Below are 23396 nucleotides of genomic sequence, written 5' to 3'. Positions count from 1 at the left end.
GTGAGTGACCAGGACTGCGGCCACACCTCTTTGAGTCCACCAAAGCAGGAACCTGTTTGTAAAGAGCTTTCTTGAGAGAAAGTATTTGACTTAATAGAAGACATTTCATGGGCGACCAAAAAGTCAGCCTAAAGTCAGGTAAAAACGAATGCAAAGAATCTATTCATTGCATTATCTTTGGACAAATTGCTCCAATTGCTCACTTTTCACAGCATGACTGAACTGAGAAAATAAAAGGTCAATCAGCCGGTCCCACTCGCACTTAAAAGGACAGACTTTCAAACGTGATATTTTCATGTAGCTACGCTTTTCTTCCTTTGCTAAAGTGGACTATAGAAGTGTTTTTGACCTTTACAGAAGTACTGTACAGCCTCTTAAGGAAGTTACTGTTTCTTTACCATTCTTTCATTCTTCCTTCATCTTTTATTCTTGGCTGTCTACAGAGTTGGAATGGTTTATTTGTAATTTGAAATGCATCATCATCATCATCATCATCATCACTTACACCCATGATTGCTCTTAATTTCAGGTATCCTGCAAAAGTATGTTTTTCAGAATTCAGATTTTACCAATCAAACATGTTTCAGAGTTCAGTTCCACAGTAGAATAGAAACTAGAGATGTAGCGAGCAGGAGAAATGCAGAAATGGGGGCACCTTTAGAAGGTACTCGTAAATCCAGCCCGTCATAATAGGGTGTTTCGAAATGATTGGTTCATCTACATTTTTATGATGTCACTATTTTGAGATGTCGATGAAGGTTTGTTTTGCTGACATTGGTGAATGCCAACTGAGAGAAATTAACCTAAATTTCCTAGGGATACTGCTGTTGGACTTCAGAAATCATGTCAGTCTTTTAATGGATCACTAACTAAATAACGACTTTGTATGTTTCAGTTGTTATGCAAGAGTGACAGCAAAGTATAATTGTATTTTTGTTAATTTGTATGCACATATAAAACATTTATATTTTGCTCAATGGGGTTCCTTATTTATATATTTTTTCTCTGAAAGCCTGATACACAAAAATGCAAAAAATACACAAAATAGCATGTTATTAGGTTTTATGTATGTATGTATGTATGTATGTATGTATGTACTGTATGTATGTATGTATGTATGTATGTATGTATGTATGTATGTATGTATTTATTTATTTGTTTGTTTATTTATTTATTTATTTATTTATTTATGTATGTATGTATGTATGTATGTATGTATGTATTTGTTTGTTTGTTTGTTTGTTTGTTTATTTATTTATTTATTTATTTATTGTTTGTTTTGCTCTCTAGGTTGATTTGCTTTTGTTCAGGTTCTGGTCCTGAGCAGAGAGTCTGTGGTTTTGTTATGTTTGGTCTGTCTGAGCAGAGCCCTTCTCTTTGTGTTAGGTTCTGTGGGAGATGCTTACACGTGAGATACCCTTCAAAGGCTTGGAAGGCTTACAAGTGGCCTGGCTAGTGGTGGAGAAAAATGAGGTATTGTTCAATCCCCCTTCCTGTTTCACACAAAGAATATCCTCAGTCCTTACCTCATAACTGGGGAATAGTTCCTGTCCATACATAACATTATTATTATTAATAATAATAATAATAATAATAATAATAATAATAATAATAATAATAATAACCATCATAATCATAACAATATTAAAAATAAATAAATAAATAAATAAATAAATAAATAAATAAATAAATAAATAAATAAATAAATAAATAAATAAACAAATAAATAAATAAATAAATAAATAAACAAACAAACAAATAAATAAATAATAATAATAATGTGTTTCAGAGATTAACCGTTCCCAGCAGCTGTCCCGCCAGCTTTGCCGAGCTCATGACGAAGTGCTGGGTCACAGAGCCCAAGGTGAGAACACCACAGAGTCTCAAGAGTCTCCTCCTAACTGGCATGAACAATGTGTGTTTTCATCGGATACGAGGCAAACGGTGTCCTGTTTCTCTGTCCCTTTAGGAAAGGCCAATGTTCAAGCAGATCCTCTCGACTCTGGAGTCCATGTCAAACGACAGCCAACTTCCTCAACAGTGCAACTCCTTTCTAAACAACAAGGCTGAATGGAGGTAATGTGATCACCCGTTCTCCAGGCCCAGTCAATGTATTTAGAACTCTCATGCTGGAGCCTAAGGAAATTAGTAACTATTTGAAAGAAAGATGTGGAAATGTAGCTGTGATCGGGGCCGTGAAATATGAAAAAGGACTTGAGAGCCTGCATAATAGATCTTTAATAATTACACTGATAAAGGCATGAAAAACTCCAAAGGATCATCCATCTGGATATACTTCCTCTCTTTACTCATAAGGCCCCAAAAATAATCAGCATCTTTTTCAAGTAGAAGTGTTTAATTGGCCTGTATAAGCAGCTGGAGGTTTGGTGATGTTCAGCACCGCCTGAGTCTCAGCTGTCTTCCCTCTCTCTGGGGCTCGTCTGTGCTCTGATGCTTCTCCTCAGAAGTCCTGACGGTGGCAACATGTCCAGGGCAGGCAGCCATCTGCAGGTGGAGCAGGTGGGGTGAATCTCAATGCATAGGAAACAGATGTGACACAGAAAGACTTTTTTTTTTTTCATGGCTGAACTTTGTTAGTTGGAGGCGGGTTGTGCCGGACTAGAGTGTAGGTTTGCTTTACTAGGACTCAGACAGATGTTATGCTAACGCCATGGCAGAGGGGCTTGTTATTGCTCTGTGCAGGTAGCAGACATGCTGCCTGTATCACCCAGCAGTGAATATATAGACCGTTTTCACCAGAGCGCAACCCCACAGCACTTCCTTTTTCTCAGCATTCGGCAAACTGCAGAAATATTCACTCGACATCGTTACTTTTGTTTTCGCTGCTCAGATGTATAGACGGTTTTCACGGAATGGTCAGTCCTGCACTTGAATGTTTTTTTTTCTTTTATGTCCATAGCAAACACTGCAACAGGAAGTGAACGGGGGTTCAATTTAGAATGTTTTTGTTGTCAAGTTAAAACCGTCTATACCCTCTATATAACCTCTATGTACAGGGACGGTGCAAATGCCTGCTGGCACTAGCTCAGAGAGTTTAATAGTTAGAAGCAACTAGTGCATTTGATGATATGATATGATATGATATGATATTTTCATTTAAATTGCGCCCCCCCAGCCAACTTTTACATCGGTCCGGGGCGCAGCCCGGGGAAAAAAAAGAAAAGAAATTAATAGACGATGAATAGATGAATAAACCAGGCAGACGGCGAGACAGAGAACATCAGTACACCTCAGACACACAACACAACAGCAAAGTAACTCAGTGATCATCTAGAGCGAAAAGGTGGGTTTTAAGCAAGGCCTTAAAAGTCTGTAAGGTGTTGGCATACTTGATGTTCAAAGGGAGCTTATTCCACAGTGTCGGCGCCATCACTGCAAAAGCCTGGTAACCCCTTGTCACCAGTTTGGCCCGCGGGACCTTCAGACACAGTTGGTCATTCGATCTGAGGGACCTGGAGCTGACGGATTGGTTATTAAACCTGACTGTTGAAATCCATCCAATGCAGTGGTTTTATTTTCCTCTGATAGTAAATACGGTATTAACTGGCAGGTGAATAGATGTATTAATGTCATATATTATTTGGATGAGAAGTCAATTTAAATGTACTCTAATTAGGGATTCTGATTCTCTACATTGAATGTCAAATGGGCTCATATTGCACTCTGTATCAGGCCAGTTTGGACTCTGTATCAGGCCAGTTTGGACTCTGTATCAGGCCAGTTTGGAAGACGGCTGAGATAGGAAAACAATGCAGGGTAGGAGGAGATGCCGGGAGAGTTTGTCAGGAAAGAGGATAAATTAGGAGTGAGTGAGAGAGGAAACGGTTTGAGGTGGGAAGCGTAGGGGTGGAGGAGCTGCAGGATGGGGAGGAGTAAGGGCAGACCTTCCTGCCTGGGCTACATGTGTTTATGAATAATTTTGTCAGCCTGAAACTTGCCATGGGTTTCCATGGTACACTGCACAGCCCCATCTACTGGACAAAGCAAACCTCCCCAGCATTAGGGCAAAAATAATGTGTTGTTTGCATTCAACCTGTCCAGCACAGCCAAAGCTTGATCCTTTTTCTGACCCCTGTGCATCACTGGGATATTGTACATAATACTGTATTATACTGTATCTAATTTATTTTTCAGGAATCTCTTCTTTCTCTCTGGTTATCTGCTGCTTGTCTGTCTGTCTAAATGCTCGTTAAGTGTACTGCACCAACTTCACCAAGGCAAATTAATAGTATGTGAAAATTTACCTGGCAAAAATAAACCTGATTCTGTTTTCCAGATTTATTTATTTATTGCATATTTCCTATTAAATAATCCTAATCGCTTTGGTCCATTGTGTAGAGCAAATCAGCCTCCAAGAGAGCTACTTATTGCAGTTAGCCCCAGTACTGTGGAGATACGTGGTGCAGCATGGACATGCTCCTGACCGATGCGTTGCCTTGTGTTTTGTAGGTGTGAGATTGAAGCCACACTCGAGAGGCTCAAGAAGCTGGAGAGAGACCTGAGTAGCAAAGAGCAGGAGCTGAAGGAGAGGGAGCACCGCCTGAAGATGTGGGAGCGCAAACTCATCGATCAGTCCAACACCCCGGTGAGCTCCCCGCTGTCCCCTCTTCACCTTGGGCCACCTTCACCCGGAGGGCGAGCGCCGCACACTGTCGAGTGGTCACAGAGCAACACTTCACTTTGCCGCCATTATTCACTAGTGATGGCTTGATTGTAACACGATTTTGCAATGGTTTCGCACACCGCCACCAGGGGAAGGATGAAAGCCCCTCGCTTTTCAGATTGATTGAGTGGAAGAGGGGAAGGCAATGAGAGTTGAATGGAAAGGGAGAGAAAGCATTGAGGACATCAGCGATAAATAGGCTGATGGCTTTAGTAGATGTTGTTGGTAGTGCTGTAGCTGTTCACTGTGTAGTGCATGATTGCCCAGTAAGTAAACAAGTAAGCATGGTCGTCATCCGTCATGATGCAGATAGCGAATGCAGCGTTTCCAGTGCCGTTCTTGTTGGACTGTGAACCTCCACGACTCTCTGACCTGCTGTTTGTGGCTTTGCTTTTGTCTTTGTTTCTCCACAATGTTCTTTGGCACGCACGAGAAAGCTTTCCTTGCATTGCATTCACGTTACATTGCATCACAATTGTGTTTCCGTCAAATTGCATGCAGTCATTATTTGGAAGCTGTGCATTACTGTATGCGATGTATACAGTATACACATGCTCACTCAATATTCTATGCCCTGTTTTTGCAATTGTCAGCAAAAGCTATGAATGATATGAATAGGAAATATGGAAATAATTTTTACTTTTTCTCTCTTTTCCTACTACTGTTACTTCACTGTTCTGTTTTGAAGTGTTTACATTCCCTCCTCTTTTCAAAATCACGTCTTGTGTTTGGTGAAAAAATTAACTTTTTTTTTAGGGCTGGGCAATAATTCAATATGATCATTTATCGTGGTTCAGTGAAATCATATCATGACGATATGAAGATATTTCAATATTGTGACATTTCTGCTGCCTAAATTGAGGATGGCAAGCAAATTTGACTTAAAAACGGATCAACTGAGGTATGGTAGGGTAGGAATATCATTTGAAAATGTCAGTTTTCTTTGACATCAGACCTAACATTACCATTTGATTCAATGAGATGAACATTTGATTGTTTAACATGATTTTCCATAGGCCCTACATGAACCATATCGAGATATATATTGATATCGAGAAAAATCCTTATGATTACCATGATATTGATTTCAACCATATCGTCCAGCCCTAATTTCCTTTATTCCACTCGGTTTATGTACTTTTGAAACTAATTTCCAATACTTCCTTTTCTTTTCCGTCTTCTGCCTCTCTCTCTCTCTCTCTCTCTCTCTCTCTCTCTCTCTCTCTCTCTCTCTCTCTCTCTCTCTCTCTCTCTCTCTCTCTCTCTCTTTTCCTCTTCTCTCTCCACCTATCTCCACCTCTCAGTTCTTCTTACCTGTGGCAAAAAAGATAAGCTCTCAGTCGTTCTATGAGTCTAAGATGGAGGAGTCAAACAGTTCGCAGATGGCGTATCAGATCACAGCCTCCAGTAACGGGGAGGCTGAGGCTCTGAGTCTGCAGGCCGTGATGAGGGGCTTTGACCACATGTTCTCCTCGGATACTGGGCGGCACGTGCTGCACTCCGGCATGCAGGTCAACATGCAAGCCGAGCAGAACTCTTCCAAGTCCAGCTGTGTCAGGGAAGGACACAAACTCAACATGGCTCTGGGGACGGGACGCTTCACGTGGTCAGACGACAGCGATTGAACCTCCCCCAAAGTTTCGAGCTTGCCACAGCCGGTTCTGTTGTGTCTGTCAAGCACTGTGGTCTTGAAAGATATCTCACATAGCGCACCAAATCCTGCATTATTGGTGTTATGGAAGCACGCTTTGTAAATTAATTGCTCGTGAAGTCATTGCAATTAGTTGGTCCTTTAACCATCAGTTTCCCCCTCGAGGTTTTAGTCTTAGCATGCTATTACTATTATTCTGTTCATTGTTTTTACTCATGATGTGCATTCATGATGAAGCAATTGCTCAATGAGCACAGAATAGTAGTCGCTGGTATAGAATGTATTTGAACCCTCATTAGCATATTTCACTTCCTACCCAATTCACCCATTTTGTGTCTAAAAGGCAGGAAGTAACACAGGTGCAAGCAGAACATTAATTGGGGCCCAGGCACTGGAACACCTAAATGGATTGGAAGTTGGAAACCCTCATTAGTGTTCTACTTGCACCTGTGTCACTTCCTGCCTTTTAGACACAAATAGGTGAATTGTGTGGGAAGTGAAATAGGCGAATGGACGTTATGGATGTCATTTCTGCCTAATGTGCTGGATGTATAGTGCCATGCTGTGAAGAAAGAGCTGTGTGTGTGAGCCAGTAGCATCGAGTAGGCAAAGCTTTTATGAGGAAGTGACATTTTGCTGACATTAAGATTGGCCAATTTGTTCGGGATGTGGTGGAGCGCAGTTGTTGATGAGTCTCTCACAGGATGAGAAATTACATGTTTTATACCTGAATGACCCAGGCTCAAATCAGCAGGAGTCAGAGGAACTTTCCTATAAGCTCTGTCAGCTCCAGGCTTCTTATATCTCTCCCTCTCTTCATATCATTTTAGACACCATGCCAAGGCCCACAGTTTTAAATAAAAGGTATAATTGAATATGTACTGTAGGGTTTGTAACTGTGAGGTTGACATAATTGAAGGAATAGTTCGTCCAAAAATAGGTAAATGTCTGCCTTTTGGACCCACGGTGCAGTCGTTTGGCTTCAGAACACGGGTTATGCTGTGTGGAGTAATTTCATGGTCATTTTTTGCCTTTTTTGGAGCTTAATGGCTTCCATTCACTCCAGTTGTTTTGGAGAAAGCTGAAAGGAAGCTGCGCTAGCTAACTCACTGTGTGTTATACACTGACATACAAATGTTACCAGTGTTTCAACTGACATGAGCTTATAGATAGAGTAGATAATGACATATTTTTCATTTTTGGGTGAACTATTCCTCTATGTATTTGCACCAATGGCCTCAATCACAAGTAGAGATGGGTATCGTTTTGTATTTTTCTGATACCGGTGCCTAAAACAATACTTTTAAAATTGAAATCGGATTTTAAAGCCCATATGGGCTGGGCACCTTAAGGTGCAGGACACTCAAATAAAAATATCAATCAATCAATCAATCAATCAAGCAGATTTTTTTTAAGAGGATTTCAAGCGATATGCTCCAAATGATAATGTTAGTGAAGGTGCGTGCGACACCAGTTCCGGAGCACGGCTATTTCACTCAGCATCATCAGCATAGTACTGAAATGAGACACCTAAACCTGCGTTGTAAAGGTAGGCTACAGGTACCATAGTGGTAGTGTGGTACCAGATTTAAACCTGCGTTGTAAAGGTAGGCTACAGGTACCATAACCTGCGTTGTAAAGGTAGGCTACAGGTACCATAGTGGTAATGTGGTACCAGATTTTCGGTACCAAACCTAATCACAAGCCACTTTTTGATTTGTTCACTGTAATGACTCATACACAAGCGTACTTAAGCTTCACCAAATTATGTAGCGTTACACATCATTATTTTCTCATTCGACACATTTTACACATCACACCATATGGTTGAACTGTTTGAATATTATCTTCAGGATGTGTGCTTTACAGCAGCGACAATCTTGAAGCCTAAACCACCCGAATGAGAGCTGAGTTATCAGTCTTGCAGTTTGCACATCTTTAGTGTTCAGGTTAGTTATGAGGCTGCATCTGAGGAAGGGAGACACTTTCTTGAGCATAGCCCATTAAATTGTCCTGTTCAGTTGATATGTTAGGTCTTCAATCAGCCTCATGAGGAGGTAATCCACTGTGTTCACATGTTGTAGCTTGTTAGCATCCTGCCATGAGCTAATATTCCTATTCATACATTATCTGTGCTGTTGTGCCGTCAAGCTCCTAGTCAGATTGCACCAATTAACATAGACATGAAACAATATTGACTCTTCCCTGTGTGAAACTCAACCACTTTAGGTGCCTTGAAATGTTTAATCCCCAGACATGCCAATCATCTCCTCAAGCTCCCACACTTATCTCCATGGAGACCAGCAGCTTCTTCATGTGACTCATTTTCCTGAATTCTTCACTGTTTTGTTTTTCAATAAACCGTTTTCACTCAGCACTCCGCTTACCTATCTTTCTCAGATTTTCTTTTAAACCATATATCTTTTGAAAACGGAGCCAATTGTGTTGAAATAATATTTTTAACGTGAATTATATGGTACTACCTCAATATCATGCAGGCAAAACTCACATTCTATGGCATAAACAGTTGACCGGGATTTTATGACAAACATTGATTCACATGGGATTTTGTTGAGCTGGTTAGTGTGATGTTAGCTCCACGCCACAAACATACAAGCCCTGCTTACCTATCATGCACTCAGTCCACCAGGGGGCAGGATTGTGTGAAGTAAACCCTCTCCCCATCATCCTGACAACCTCTCCCCTCTTTCTTCCCTCAACTGCCTTTGTCAACAGTACGCCTTGGGTTTTAGTAAAAGAAAGAAGGAAGCCAAGTCATTTGTGAAAAACAGGATGGCTGCTTGAAATGTGATGTTATGTCACTCTAATTAGGGCCCATCTGTAATGGGACTATGGCAGTGGGGGAGTGTTTTTGTATCTGTTTACTTCCGAGCTGTAGCGCTGAAGTGGGTGGAAAACGCTGCAGGCAGGGGTGAGCGAGTTTATAAGGTGGCTGGTTGCACAGAAGTGTGTGGCAATGACACTGAAATGCATCTACGGAGGCTGGCATTCAGTTCAGAATCTGAGCTGTCATTTTTCCTCCCAAGTTTCCATTGCAGGATTTCTGTCAGTACAAACCAGACTCATGATCATAATGATGAAATCTTTATTTTGGCTGCCAAGTTTCTGCCTGATTACATTTAATGAGCAATAAATGATTTATCATTCAAATAGATCACGCTAGATCAGTCATTTCAGTTCAGATGTAGACCATTAGAGGCAAGTCATCTTAATCGCACAACACAATAACCGGAAAAGTAATTGCTCTACATACATGGAAAACATGGTGATTTTCCATTTATTTCAATCTTGTGGTCGTCTGTGTTCAAAAATCTGCTGTGATGCTGTCAAAAACCCTTCGGGGACACACATTTTCTACTGTCTGTATCAATCCACATTATATCAATCTTCCCTGGTGCTACTTCTGTTTATCATTTGTTTCTATGCAGCTGTTGCCCACCCTCAACATCTACACCTGGACAGAAGAGCATGTGGTCAGTATCAAAACATTCACCCTATAATTAATGTCTCATGCCTCAATATTATGATTTGCATATCGCACAGTACCATTACCGATGAAAACTAATATATTATTTATATCTTTGCACCTGCAGTATTTCTGGATGCATCAAATATTTGGAGCAGGTTGGTTTGCTGTCTTTCTGTAGTAATATAATTTCAAATCACATTCCAGGTTCCTTTGTGTACGGCCTGTTGATTAAAAGCTGGCTGTTTTTCCTCATCTATGTCAGGCGAGGGTGCATGTGGCATGCAGCTGTATGCAGACCTATTTAAAGAAAACCACATCACAGGCAAGAGGCTGCTGCTGCTCACGGAAAACGACATGCGGGACATGGGAGTCAAGTCCAAAGGTCACATCATGCACCTGAAGGCAAGGCACAGTTAACCCATAACATAGAGTATGAACAAAACTGTTAACCCATAACCATAGAGTATGAACAAAACTGTTAACCCATAATATAAAGTATGAACAAAACTGTTAACCCATAATATAGAGTATGAACAAAACTGTTAACCCATGGCCATAGAGTATGAACAAAACTGTTAACCCATATCCATAGAGTATGAACAAAACTGTTAACCCATGGCCATAGAGTATGAACAAAACTGTTAACCCTTAACCATAGAGTATGAACAAAACTGTTAACCCATGGCCATAGAGTATGAACAAAACTGTTAACCCTTAACCATAGAGTATGAACAAAACTGTTAACCCATATCCATAGAGTATGAACAAAACTGTTAACCCATATCCATAGAGTATGAACAAAACTGTTAACCCATATCCATAGAGTATGAACAAAACTGTTAACCCATATCCATAGAGTATGAACAAAACTGTTAACCCATATCCATAGAGTATGAACAAAACTGTTAACCTTTAACCATAGAGTATGAACAAAACTGTTAACCATATCCATAGAGTATGAACAAAACTGTTAACCCATATCCATAGAGTATGAACAAAACTGTTAACCTTTAACCATAGAGTATGAACAAAACTGTTAACCCATGACCATAGAGTATGAACAAAACTGTTAACCCATGGCCATAGAGTATGAACAAAACTGTTAACCCATAACATAGAGTATGAACAAAACTGTTAACCTTTAACCATAGAGTATGAACAAAACTGTTAACCCATAACATAGAGTATGAACAAAACTGTTAACCCATATCCATAGAGTATGAACAAAACTGTTAACCTTTAACCATAGAGTATGAACAAAACTGTTAACCCATGACCATAGAGTATGAACAAAACTGTTAACCCATGGCCATAGAGTATGAACAAAACTGTTAACCCATAACATAGAGTATGAACAAAACTGTTAACCCATGGCCATAGAGTATGAACAAAACTGTTAACCCATAACATAGAGTATGAACAAAACTGTTAACCCATAACATAGAGTATGAACAAAACTGTTAACCCATATCCATAGAGTATGAACAAAACTGTTAACCCATATCCATAGAGTATGAACAAAACTGTTAACCCATATCCATAGAGTATGAACAAAACTGTTAACCTTTAACCATAGTATGAACAAAACTGTTAACCCATATCCATAGAGTATGAACAAAACTGTTAACCTTTAACCATAGTATGAACAAAACTGTTAACCCATATCCATAGAGTATGAACAAAACTGTTAACCCATATCCATAGAGTATGAACAAATCTGTTAACCCATATCCATAGAGTATGAACAAAACTGTTAACCTTTAACCATAGTATGAACAAAACTGTTAACCCATGACCATAGAGTATGAACAAAACTGTTAACCCATGACCATAGAGTATGAACAAAACTGTTAACCCATAACATAGAGTATGAACAAAACTGTTAACCCATGACCATAGAGTATGAACAAAACTGTTAACCCATAACATAGAGTATGAACAAAACTGTTAACCCATATCCATAGAGTATGAACAAAACTGTTAACCCATAACATAGAGTATGAACAAAACTGTTAACCCATGACCATAGAGTATGAACAAAACTGTTAACCCATGACCATAGAGTATGAACAAAACTGTTAACCCATATCCATAGAGTATGAACAAAACTGTTAACCCATAACATAGAGTATGAACAAAACTGTTAACCCATGACCATAGAGTATGAACAAAACTGCTAACCCATAACATAGAGTATGAACAAAACTGTTAACCCATACAAGCTGTGTCATTGAGACCGCCAGAATCGATCTATGACTATATATTTATAGGATGAGATCCATGCTCATACATGTTTGGAATCACAGAGGATGTGATATTTTCTGATTCTTTGGTAGGGTGAAATTGAGAAGCTAGCTGAGGATTACCTGGGGCTCGTCCACTTCCCACCGCTGCTCAAGGTACAGTGTTAAGGTTTCTCCTTTATGTCCACTAAGAATTGTTCCTGATTTTCAATATATCTGAACAGCTTTTCTTCCCAGGATGAGCTGGAAGAGGAGGTGGAGGGGAGTAAAATAGTGAATCTGGAGCTGGTGTTTGGGTACCACTGGAAAGCAGGAACAGGAAAGTCTGTAAGTTTGTATATCGACACTCCGATTCCACCAAAATGATCTGCAGACAATCTGCATTTGATTTAGCTGACTTAAACAAATTGTATTCACAAAGAAATATATTATATATATACTGTATAGATACATATATTATATATTATACTCCTGAGGATTCCCACGATGACCGCCATGATCACAGTCGACCACTGTTATACTGAGCATTGTTGCCATCGCTAGACATGTACTTTATAAAGATCAAATGAATAAGCATTTCATCTTCAGCCATGTACCACATCCACCGCGGTTTACTCACAGCCCTTTGCTAGGGTCTCAAACTGTGGAGAAGGGGTGGCTCGCCACTTGCTGTTTGAATTTAATCAGAAATAGCCAATTTTAGCCATTTTCCTTTTAAAAGGCAAATGTTATTTAATCTTTCAGCTGTTCATTGTCCCATCATAAATAGTCCTCTTTCAGTGTGTTCGGCAGGGCTGAAACGAGCCTGCTAATTGCCTCCCATTTCTTCTGACATGTGGTGGTTTAGTGGGTAGAAAACACAGCAGGGAGAAGGAAACAGGAGGCTGAGAAAATGAGAGCTAATTATTTTCCCCTGCCTGGTGTCAGGTTCAGTGTCAGCCGTGTTTTTACAAACTGCAAGGTTTTTTTGCACTAAATAAAACAAACCCGTGCAGCGTCCCCCCCCCCCCCCCCCCCCCCCTTTCTTTCTTCGCCGCTCTTTGCTGGCGATGTCATGGAAGCAGCTGCACTTCTCGAACACAAAATGAGGGCCCTGCGATTGTACGGCCACCATCTGACAGCCACTGAGGGTCCCCTACTAATGAGGATATCACCACGCAGCCAAGTGAAAGGTGCTGAATTATGTATGAGTTGTCATTAGCCGCACTCGGGTCCTAGGCATCATTACCAGACATTGTTTCTGCTGGAGTGATTAGACTAGCCTGGACCTGGGAGACCCGGTGCGAGTGGCCAGGGCCGACACCAGGCCAGCGCAGGGCCACTGGTGTGTTTCTGAGCCAGAGGCTTTGCTTCTTGACGGTCCCCCTTTGAGCCGCTTCCAGCCCCCGGGGACGGCGCAGGAGAGGAGCGAGGCACCTCAGATGAGTGTGTTAGTGCCACTCCTCTGATGTCTTCCTCTGTGATCCCTGCTGAATAGATTGGCCTCGCCTGTGCCGTGAACCCTGTGTGGTTAAGCAGTGACCTGTGGCTTCAAGGCAGGGTTTCGGGGATTGGCACAATCATTACTGCTTCGTCAGCATTCAATATGCAGTAGGAGAAGTGGGGTCGGGAATTGTTCCGAATCGTGCCTCCTAGTGAGGATTTGATGTGTGTCACATGCAGCAACTCATGGAGAAACATGTTTGTTTTTGCCCAAATTGAAGTAACATTAGCGTTGCTTAAATGGTGTTGTCACCTAAAATCGGTATTTCGCCATGCTCCAGCAAACTAATCCTGGGCCCAAAAAATACAGGCAAATGTTTGACAGGTATTCAGAATGTCTGGAGGAAAGCAAATTGTTATTGTTGCCATTTGTTTGGTTCACTGTGTTATCACACAGTTCTTTCTGCAATGTAAATTACATCAGTATAGTAAGGACAAAAGTCAGCAAGATAAGAATGAATGTTGTATACAGAGATGATTGGAATTACATTTGCTATAAATTAGTGTTTTCGTCACCTTGTAATTTCATTTAATCAGATTTTTGTTATCTTATAATTTCCATTTGCACCTACAGTATGAGCCTATGTAGCTGATCATTTGCCATTGCCATTAAACTACCTCTAGGTTGTGCTGTTGGTTTATATACAAGAGTAACCAAGTTCTCCACACAGAATAGTGTAATTATAGACTGAACTTTTTCATACAATGCCGTTATCAGGGCTTGGTGCTGAGTGTACCAAAAGACCTGCAATTTCTCACCATTACCACCTCTCTTTTCAAGGACTGTAAATGGAAAATGTACATGGAACTTGATGGGGATGAAGTTGCGGTAACGTACATCAAAGATGTCACCTTTAATGCCAACCAGCACAATGTGGATATCCTGAGGATGACAAAGGTGCAATCAGAAACACATTTCCTGACAAGTTAAAGGACATCCCTTTGTTTTCTTCATGCTCTTTCCTTCCATTTTAATGAATGTTAAAATGTTTAAATCCTAAGTGTTTCTTGTTATTGACAATGATTATGTTTTTCCGTTGTTATATCGTGATTGCCATAGTCAAATTAGTTTGTGAATCAATACTATTGGATTTCAGCCTCCTTTTGTGATGGACAAATGGATTGTTGGACTACAGGAAAACCAGAGTGTGGACTACATAGTCAATTACGAGGTTAGTAATTTCAGCAACTACAGGAAACAACCTAACAATCCTTTGTGTTAAAAAATTAATTGGCGGGCGTCCGGGTAGTGTAGCGGTAGATTCCCTGCCTCCCAACATGAGGTTCGCAGGTTCACGCCCCCGTGTTACCTCCAGCTTGGTCGGGCGTCCATACAGGCATGATTGGCTGTGTCTGTGGGTGGAAAGCCGGGTTAGGGGTATGTGTCCTGGTTGCTGCACTAGCGCCTCCTCTGGTTGGCTGCGGTGTCTGCTCTGGGTGGAAGGGAACTGGTGGGAATAGCGTGATCCTGCCATGTGCTACATCTTGCCGGTGAAGCTCCCCGCTGTCAGGTGGAAAAAAGCGACTGGCAACTGCACATGTGTTGGAGGAAGCATGGTGCTAGTCTACAGCTCTCCCCAGATCGGCAGAGGGGGTGGAGCAGCGACCAGGGCAGCAGGGGGAAATTGGCCAAGTACAATTGGGCGAAAATCTGGGGAAAAATTGGCTATTGCACCAAAGCCCTTCACAGTACAGAGTGCATTAGTCTTTTCAATGCTGAGTGTAAATCTTTTTTCCCTTTGACTTGACACCACAGAGTGATGTCAGGTCACCGAGGTCCAGCAGGTACAGCTGCCCAGTGAGGTGGAGTCTGACTGGAGGAGCAGATGAGATCAGGACTGTGGAGCTGGACATCGAAACAGCACCACCCGACATGGACTGGAACCCCAGGAGCAGGTCCAACTCTGGTAAGTATCTTACGCTACGTTCACTTCACACAGCCATAGTGCTTTTTTTTTTTTTTTTTTTCACATTTTAAATTTTTATAGAACACAAACAAGACAAAACAGACAAACAGGCTCAGACACAGGGGAAAGAAATGAAAAACAAAACAAAAACAAAACAAAACAAAACAAAAAAATATAATCAACATTACAAAGTGGTGCCGCCAGCCACCTAAGGTTCTTATGTTCTTGTAAACGATATACCTGGGATCTCACTCAAGGGGTCTATGGGAAGCCAGCCGGGTGAGTCACCCGTCACCCCTAGCCTCGTTGAGGTAAACTAAAAACGGGTCCCAGATAGTTATACATTTTCTAAGTGCATTGGTTCTCAGGAAGCTAAGTCTCTCCATGCGTATAACAGAGGTCATGTCCGTCAACCACAATTGGAAAGAGGGTGGAGAGGGAGATTTCCATTCCTTCAGAATTTGTTTTTTGGCGACAGTTGTCCCCAGTGTCAGAAACTGTTGCACAGCTGTAGGAAAGTTCAGAGAAGACTCCGAGCAGCCGAAGATGGCGAGTTCTGCCTCCGGCTGAAGGGCCACCCCGTAGGCCTTAGAGTACCAGTCAAATATTCTGGCCCAGAATCCCGTCGGTGAAGGGCAGAACCAGAAGGCATGAGAGAGTGTGCCCTCCGACACTTGACATATTTCACACAGTGGTGAGATAGTAGGATAGATCTTGTGTAATTTCTGCTTAGAGTAGTGGAGACGGTGAGCGACTTTAAATTGAATCAGCTGATGTCTGCTATTAACTGAGCAGAGTTGTACAACCGCTCTTTTGGGCTCTATGGGCTCTTTTCCCATATAATGTCAGATAATTCAGTACCAAGTTCTTCCTGCCATGCCTCTCTAATCCTCTCAGTAGAGGCCATGGTAGTATGGTACAGTCATCAAACAGACACACAAATCTAGAGATGAGGTGCCTGGAGTGAGGAGGGCTCAACAAAACATCAAAAAGAGCATGTTCATTTGGGAGCGCTTCAAAGGCCTGAATCTTGGATTGAACATAATTTCTGATTTGTAGGAATCTGAGCCAGTCCGTGCCGGGCAGCCATCCTTAGTGCTTGAATCTGACTTGGTGCTCACATCTGATTTTTTTGTGTGGCTGTTCACACAGACTTTTTAAAAGTGGCCCATATCCGACTCCACTGTGAACAGATCACGGACATGAAGTGACCCGCATGCGCAGAAGAACAACAATAACGTCACACGCAGCGCACTGCTGTTCTATGTAAACCCGGAGGAAGAGAGCAGTAAACATGGCAGTAGCTGAAATATTCATCTGTTGTTTACGGTTTAATTTCAATGCCCACGTGTTGGTCCTCCCCCTCCCGCGATATTTTTTTTCCCATGATGGCAAAGGCATGACCCGCCCATCTCTGCCTCTGATTGGCTGACTGTACTCGGCTGCTCCCACCTTCTTTCCAGGCAAGCCAGAAGTATCTCAAATGTGAGCAGCAGGTGCAAAACAATCATTAAATCAACAAGCATGAGATACTTCATTATATGGAACGTTACAATTGCAGACCCTATATCTGAGTTATTTAGGCCTACTTAGCCTATTGCACAGACGTGTAATTTTTTCTTCTCATTCCAAATGTAATCACATTGTTGCTCTGATTAAGTAGAAGTACAGTTATTTGTGTAATAAAAAGACTGGTAAAGCAGAAGATCTGATTCAACTTAATTAGCCTACTCAAGTAAAAGGAAAAAGTACAGGCTCTGAAATGTACTCAAGTATAAAAGTAAAAGCTTTTCTGTGCAAGGCGAATAGAAACGCACATCATATTAATATAATTCAAATACTATTCAACTTAAAAGGTCCCTTCAAAACATATTTTAAGATGCATAAAGACTTTAATCTTCTAGTTTTAATCACTATAACCCACTAGCTCAGAGAGTTGGATTCCTGTCTAGAGACCTCAGCTGCTTTTGCGGTCGTGGGTTCGAGCCTCAGTCAGTTTTGAATGGTGACAGCCAGAGGGAAGAGACAAGAGCGCCCAGAGAAGAGCTGTGAGTGTGAAGGGCAGCTGGTGGTGTGAAGGAATAATACACACAGAGACACCGGTGCCAGAGGTTGTGGGTTCAATTCCTGCTCCGCTGCCACTACCTGGAGCTAAGGGGAGGGCTGTTCTCCTCCGCAGAGACATGAGCCAAGGGTTATGAGACAGAAAACCCAGAGAGCTGAAATTTTACTGATATCGGAAATGTGTGTTGTCTGAGTTGTGCTGCTGCTAGGCATAAAAAATACTTTTTGAGAAACTGCTCTAGACTCTGTATATGACATGACTGGATCTCTTTGCAGTCTGTCCACAGTGTCCATTTCTGTGGATCTGTAGGAGGCGCTGTCGCTCTGTGTATCTGCCTGTAGGAGGCGCTAAGCTGGTGATGTTAAAGACAGGGCAGTGCTGTAATATGTCTCCTCCATCAGGAATTGAACCAACAGTCCACCTGTCAGACAGAGACAGTGACACAGCCGCTCAGCCGACAGAGCTATGAGCTGTTGGGAGTTAAGCTTCTGATTTCTACACACTGTATTCACACTGACAATAACACAGAGCATAAAGAGTGAGACAGGTGAGATTTGTACCAGTGAGTTGAGCTAGAGTCAGGGACTGACTAGTCTCCTTCATCAGCTTAGTTCTATCAGTGTTCAAACTACTGGTGATGATAAAGAAGGATCACTGCTGCGGCTTATAATGTGAGTACTTTTTAAGAAATTGCCTGAGGCTGGGATTGAACCAACAACCTTTGCATATTACACAACATTCACATGTTTATCTGAATGAGCTATAACTCACTTCCTCTTAAGCTCTTATCATATTTAGTCAACCTCATCCTGATTTTATTTAGTCAAGTTTTCGTCAACTAAGTGTCCAAGTATTTTCATCTCATCTTAGTCAAAGAAAACCGGAACTATTCATTAGAATTTCCAAAATTTTTCAAATTCTCATTAATCTTTTATCTTTTCTTTTTTATTTGTCTGTAGGCTACATACGTGCACTGCCAAGAGTAGTGGCAGCATTAATAACCAGAGACCAGATTATATCAAAAACATAAACACACAGTGGCGTCTTTCATGCATGCTAGCAAGCGAAACTGCTGTCTGTCTGACCACAGACTGTAGAAAGAGACGCAGGATAGCCAAGCGAATGTGATTGGATGAACGTTTGACGCTAGGCCAATCACAGGCAGAGAGGGTGCCTAGACGACTGGTCTGGGCCACAGTATGGATATTGGGGTGAATGGGCGCATTTTGGGTGGACACTTTTTACTGATAATGGCTGGGTTTCCCAAAAGCTTCTTTGCGCTAAGAAGCTAATTCAACCCTTCTTAAGGCCCCCTTAAGAAGCAAACGCGTTTCCCAATTGCTTCTTTACGAAGGCATGCGTTTCCCAAAAGCTTCTTAGCGCTAAGAAGCTTCTTTGACCCTTCTTAAGGCTCCCGTAAGAAGCCAACGAAGCCAACGCGTTTCCCGATTGCTTCTTAGCCTAAAATTATCTTCCAATTATCCTCCGTTAAGAAGGCTGCGTTTCCCAAAAGCTTCTTAGCGCTAAGATGATCTTTCGTTAAGAAGGTTTTGTAAGAAGGGTCTGGAGCCTTCTTAACACCTTCTTAATGACAAAACACTGGCAGATCCAGCCGCGTCAGGCAAAAGGAGATACTTGTGTCCACTGTTCCTCTTGTGTTTTTCCCTTTTTCCTTTCTTTCATGCACCCTTTAGTGTTTAAAATTGGGGAACACTTGAAAATCTCCCCTGTATGTATGGTTACTTGTGTTTTAAATGTTTTACCGTAGGCTATATTTCTCTAATCAGAATGGATTCCTTTTATAATGTTGTGGATTTATATAGCACCTTTCACAGAACCCAAGGTCGCTTAAATTCTGTAGTGTTTCTCTGTTTTGTTGTATGCTGTGTATATAAAGCAATTTGAACTGCAGTCCATGTCTGAAATAAATAATGTTTAATAAAGTTTAACATGACCATGATTAGGTGTTAACAGTGTTTCTCAACCACTGAGTCGTGGCCCACTGCTGGGCTCAGAGTGCCATCAAGTGAGCCGCTCCAGTTAAGATGCTTCTTAAGAGCCTTCTATTTTTTTTATTTTTCTCGACTGTTAAGAAGGCGTTTGGGAAACACTTCTTTGGAGCCTTCTTAACTCCTTAAGAAGCTTCTTAACTCCTTAAGAAGCTTCTTAACTCTTAAGAAGCTTCTTTGTTGGGAAACTCAGCCATTGTATTTGCACTATAGTTTTGGCAATACAGTAGGTGGCGGTAATGCACCATTTAAGGATGGCAACTGCCATAAAACTCAACAGAAGAAGAAGAAGAAGTCACATTGAAGCATTAAGTCAGATATGGGCCAGATGTCTGTTCACACACTTTCAAAAACATCAGATTCGAATCTGATGTTTTACCACATTTGAAAGTAGCCCAGGTCGTCTTTAAAAAAGTCACTTTCAATGTGACTTGTACTGTTCACACAGTCATGAAAAAGACTCATCTGAGTCAGTTAGGGGGGAAAAGATTAGATTCAAGCACTAAGGATGGCTGTGTGAACGTAGCCCTATATCTCTCCTGTAGTCTTGTATGACCTGCACAATGGCACAGCTATTGTACATATATTTCATGAACAAAGACCACGCCTCAATTAAATTTATTTAGATGATTTATTGACAGACGAGGGGGTAGAGGGAAGAGGGATCAAAAGGGTAGAGGGTAGAGGGATGAATCGGGGGTAGAGACTAAGTTATGATCGAGGGGGGTCGAATGAGTCTGGGTCGGTGGTTGTCTCGAGGAACCAGGGAATTGAGACTCAGGTTGGGGGGTACCCTCTCATTTGGCTCCATCGTGGCTGATGGGGACTCTTCTCGACTCCATCATAACCCCCTGGTAGCTGTACTGAGGGAGAAGAGCAATCAATGAGAGAAGGGGTGAGACATGCAAGAGAGGTAAAGGTTGTGGTTAGGTGCATATACTGTAAGTACAGTAGGGTGGAGCAGGAAATTGAACGTGTGCTTGAGTCGTGGTCTTGTTCCCGAACTTCAGTTATAACAAATAATAACTAATTTAGACACATGAGGTGCTTATGCAAAACAGGCATCAAACTGACATAAACAAATCTTGATCAAAGCAGCAAGATGGAGCAGCCCTATTAACCCTGCATGTCCTCTGTTTCAGATGTAGATCCCAGGTGGATGTCCAGCGTGAGGCTGAGGCAGGCGATAAGCCAGTTATCCCAGCAGCCGGTGGTGGCCATGGCCCCCGACACCTGCACCCTGCCTCAGTTCCTGTCTGCGTACGGGGACCAGGCGTCATCCTACGCTGCGGCCGTGCGTCGCTCGCCCAGCCGCCTCTCTCCTGCCTGGCCCCACTCGTCACGCAACTCCTCATCCTCTCCGACCGCCAGCCTGTCAGCCAAGCTTGCCCCGCTCCACCTGGGGTCAAAGGGCAGCAGTCCTTCCAGCACCACGTCAGAGAGCGCCGCGGACAGAGAGCGAGAGCGGCCGCTCAGCGCCGGGGCCGTGCACGACTACCGCAGACACAACTACTTTAACAGCACGTTGCCTGTGAGAGGAGGGGAGGGCAACAGGCATACCTGGATGCATAACAGAGCGAGCTTTACTCAGAATAGAACCGGCAAAACCTCACAGCCGACAGGGAGGCCGCGGTCCAACAGTTACAGTGTCCCCTCACAGACGCGCCCGCCCAAGCTGATACCGGGAATATCATCAGTGACAGAAAACCCCGGCGCAGAGAAAGAGGAGGCTAAAGCCAACGATGGGGGGTGGATCAAAGTGGAGCGTCAGAAGAAATTACCACGTCCGGACAATAAACAAGCCAGAGGTCGGCCGAGAAGAGGAGGCAGGGGTGGCCGTGGTGGTGTCAGTGGCCGGAGCTAATAACTCACGGGCTACACAATGCACACGAACTGACAGCTTCCTGTATGGCGACATGTCATCCAATGAAAAGTTTTTAACTAATAAACCTCTGTGTAGCCTATATGAGGCCTGCTTTAGGAAGGGGCTGTGGGGGTTAGTAACACAAGGTCATGTCTATAATGCATTATGAGGACATTCATAAGAGATAATGCATATAGTAATGTAATTATGCATGGCAACTTATAACAAGGTTTATATAAAGTATTATAAGTGTTGGATATAATGTATTATAATAAACATCATTAAGGTGATGAGACGTCCCGATTTTCAGCCAGGGACAATTCCCGTTTTTGGTGACCTGTCCCCTGCTGGAGCTGTCCCCGAAAATGTCCCAGATTTTCGACTCCTCGCCCGCGGCCGACATTACTGTCTTTCAGATGCTCCAGCGGTAGTGAAGATGCTTATAGAATATATCATGAAACTTTGAAACCACAAACTAGACCTAGGGCATTCAGGAGATGTATGGCTTTCCTGTGTATAATTTAGGTCTGTTGACAATAAGGGGTTTCTGAGTAATTTCTAGAACAGATGTGCTTGTCACTCAATCGCCCCAAAAAAAGGACAAACATTTTTGAAAATCACAACATTACTTTTTCTAATGATGTTCCTAAAGGTCTTTAATGTGGTATTTTGGAGGATATCAGTTGGGTTGCACCATAGTTTATTACAGTAGCTACAACAGTTGCATGGTCAAAACACATGAAACCAGAATTGTACCCCCTTTTTTATTTCATAGATAATAATATTGGATATTTTAATGATATTAACTGAGAACTGGAAATGTCCCGGATTTTCATTTCAGAAATCTGGTCAACTTACGCTATACTATAGCACGACTGTGATTTTTTTTTTAAATACTGTCACTTTGGCATGGAGGTATAAAGCATTATGAATGCTGAACTTATAATACATGCAGAGCGGCCCTCCCTATAAGCAAACTAAGCAGCTGCTTAGGGCCCCGCAGCCACCAGGGGGCCCCCATCGGAAGATGGCAGGGTACAGCCCATTTTTGTCAGCAGGAAGTAACTGGCAAATAAATCCATGCAAAAAAATAATAATAAAAAAATCCCTCTTATCAAAAAATATTTTTGTTCATGTTGCCTCCATGTAGCTTACCCAAAGAGGAATTGAGGCTGGTCTGGCTGTAATCAAATAGAGTGGCTGTTAATAGAAACCCCTATTGTGTAGTGCTCCGTGCTCCACATTGGGTAATCTGTTTGAATGCCATGTCACAGCAGGCATGCACGTATTGGGCCCATTCAAAAATAATACAGTAAAGATAAAAGATATGCGGTTAAAAAGTGCAAAAGTAGAGACAAGCAATATCAAATACCCTATAAAATATGAAATTGGACTTAGAACCACAGGAGTCTAGCTTTCCAGCCATTTTTTACAAATGTCAGCCAAGAGCTCCAGGGTCATGCATGAAATTATGTTATTCTTTACATGAATTTACACTGTGCATTATTTTCTGCTTAAAATAGGCTAATTGTAAAAACGGGGCAAAAAACTTTCGAGGAACAATGTTGAAGTGTGGTTTGGAGCCACCTAGTGGACAAACAGTTAATGTCATTTAAAGAATTTCAACACTAAGCATTCAGACAAAACCAAAATGGAAGTACAAAGCAAGTGCAGTCAGCTTTACTTTGAGTGTTTCTGTGAGTGTATTTAATTAGCAGTAAAAGAACTGCGGCCCATCATCATGTACAAATAAAATGCATACGGGTTATAATTGCTTACGGTAGCTGGTTCGTGGAAATACTTCACTGTCTATCCCACTGAGATATATAAGTCCATGGTCTATCCACTGCGAGGCAGGGCCCCCAAACTTATCGTGCGTTCCTTTATAACTGGGACCTGGTAATCTTACCGGTTCAAAGTTCATGAGCTGGGACGTGACGTCACTAGAGCTGGTATTTCCCATTCCAAACTCGTAGGAGCCTCAGCAGCCCCGACGTAAAA

The 23396-nt window shown here is 42.0% G+C and overlaps 1 protein-coding gene across 1 annotated transcript; it reads left to right on the top strand.

The window, feature by feature from the left end:
* Window positions 1–1396: 1396 nt before the first annotated feature.
* On the top strand, window positions 1397–21770 carry map3k20a (mitogen-activated protein kinase kinase kinase 20a). Its single transcript, XM_083639092.1, has 13 exons — window positions 1397–1473; window positions 1790–1864; window positions 1970–2076; window positions 4471–4606; window positions 9785–9829; window positions 9950–9980; window positions 10088–10227; window positions 12162–12224; window positions 12306–12395; window positions 14332–14448; window positions 14648–14722; window positions 15307–15457; window positions 20674–21770. The coding sequence occupies exons 1-13, from the start codon at window positions 1399–1401 to the stop codon at window positions 21393–21395; spliced, it is 1827 nt and encodes a 608-aa protein (XP_083495218.1). The 5' UTR covers window positions 1397–1398; the 3' UTR covers window positions 21396–21770.
* Window positions 21771–23396: the final 1626 nt, after the last annotated feature.

Source organism: Poromitra crassiceps, assembly GCF_964638095.1.
Source record: "Poromitra crassiceps genome assembly, chromosome: 6".
Taxonomy (NCBI): domain Eukaryota; kingdom Metazoa; phylum Chordata; class Actinopteri; order Beryciformes; family Melamphaidae; genus Poromitra; species Poromitra crassiceps.
Note: the sequence above shows the minus strand (reverse complement) of the source record. Positions and strands in the feature narration are given on the sequence as shown.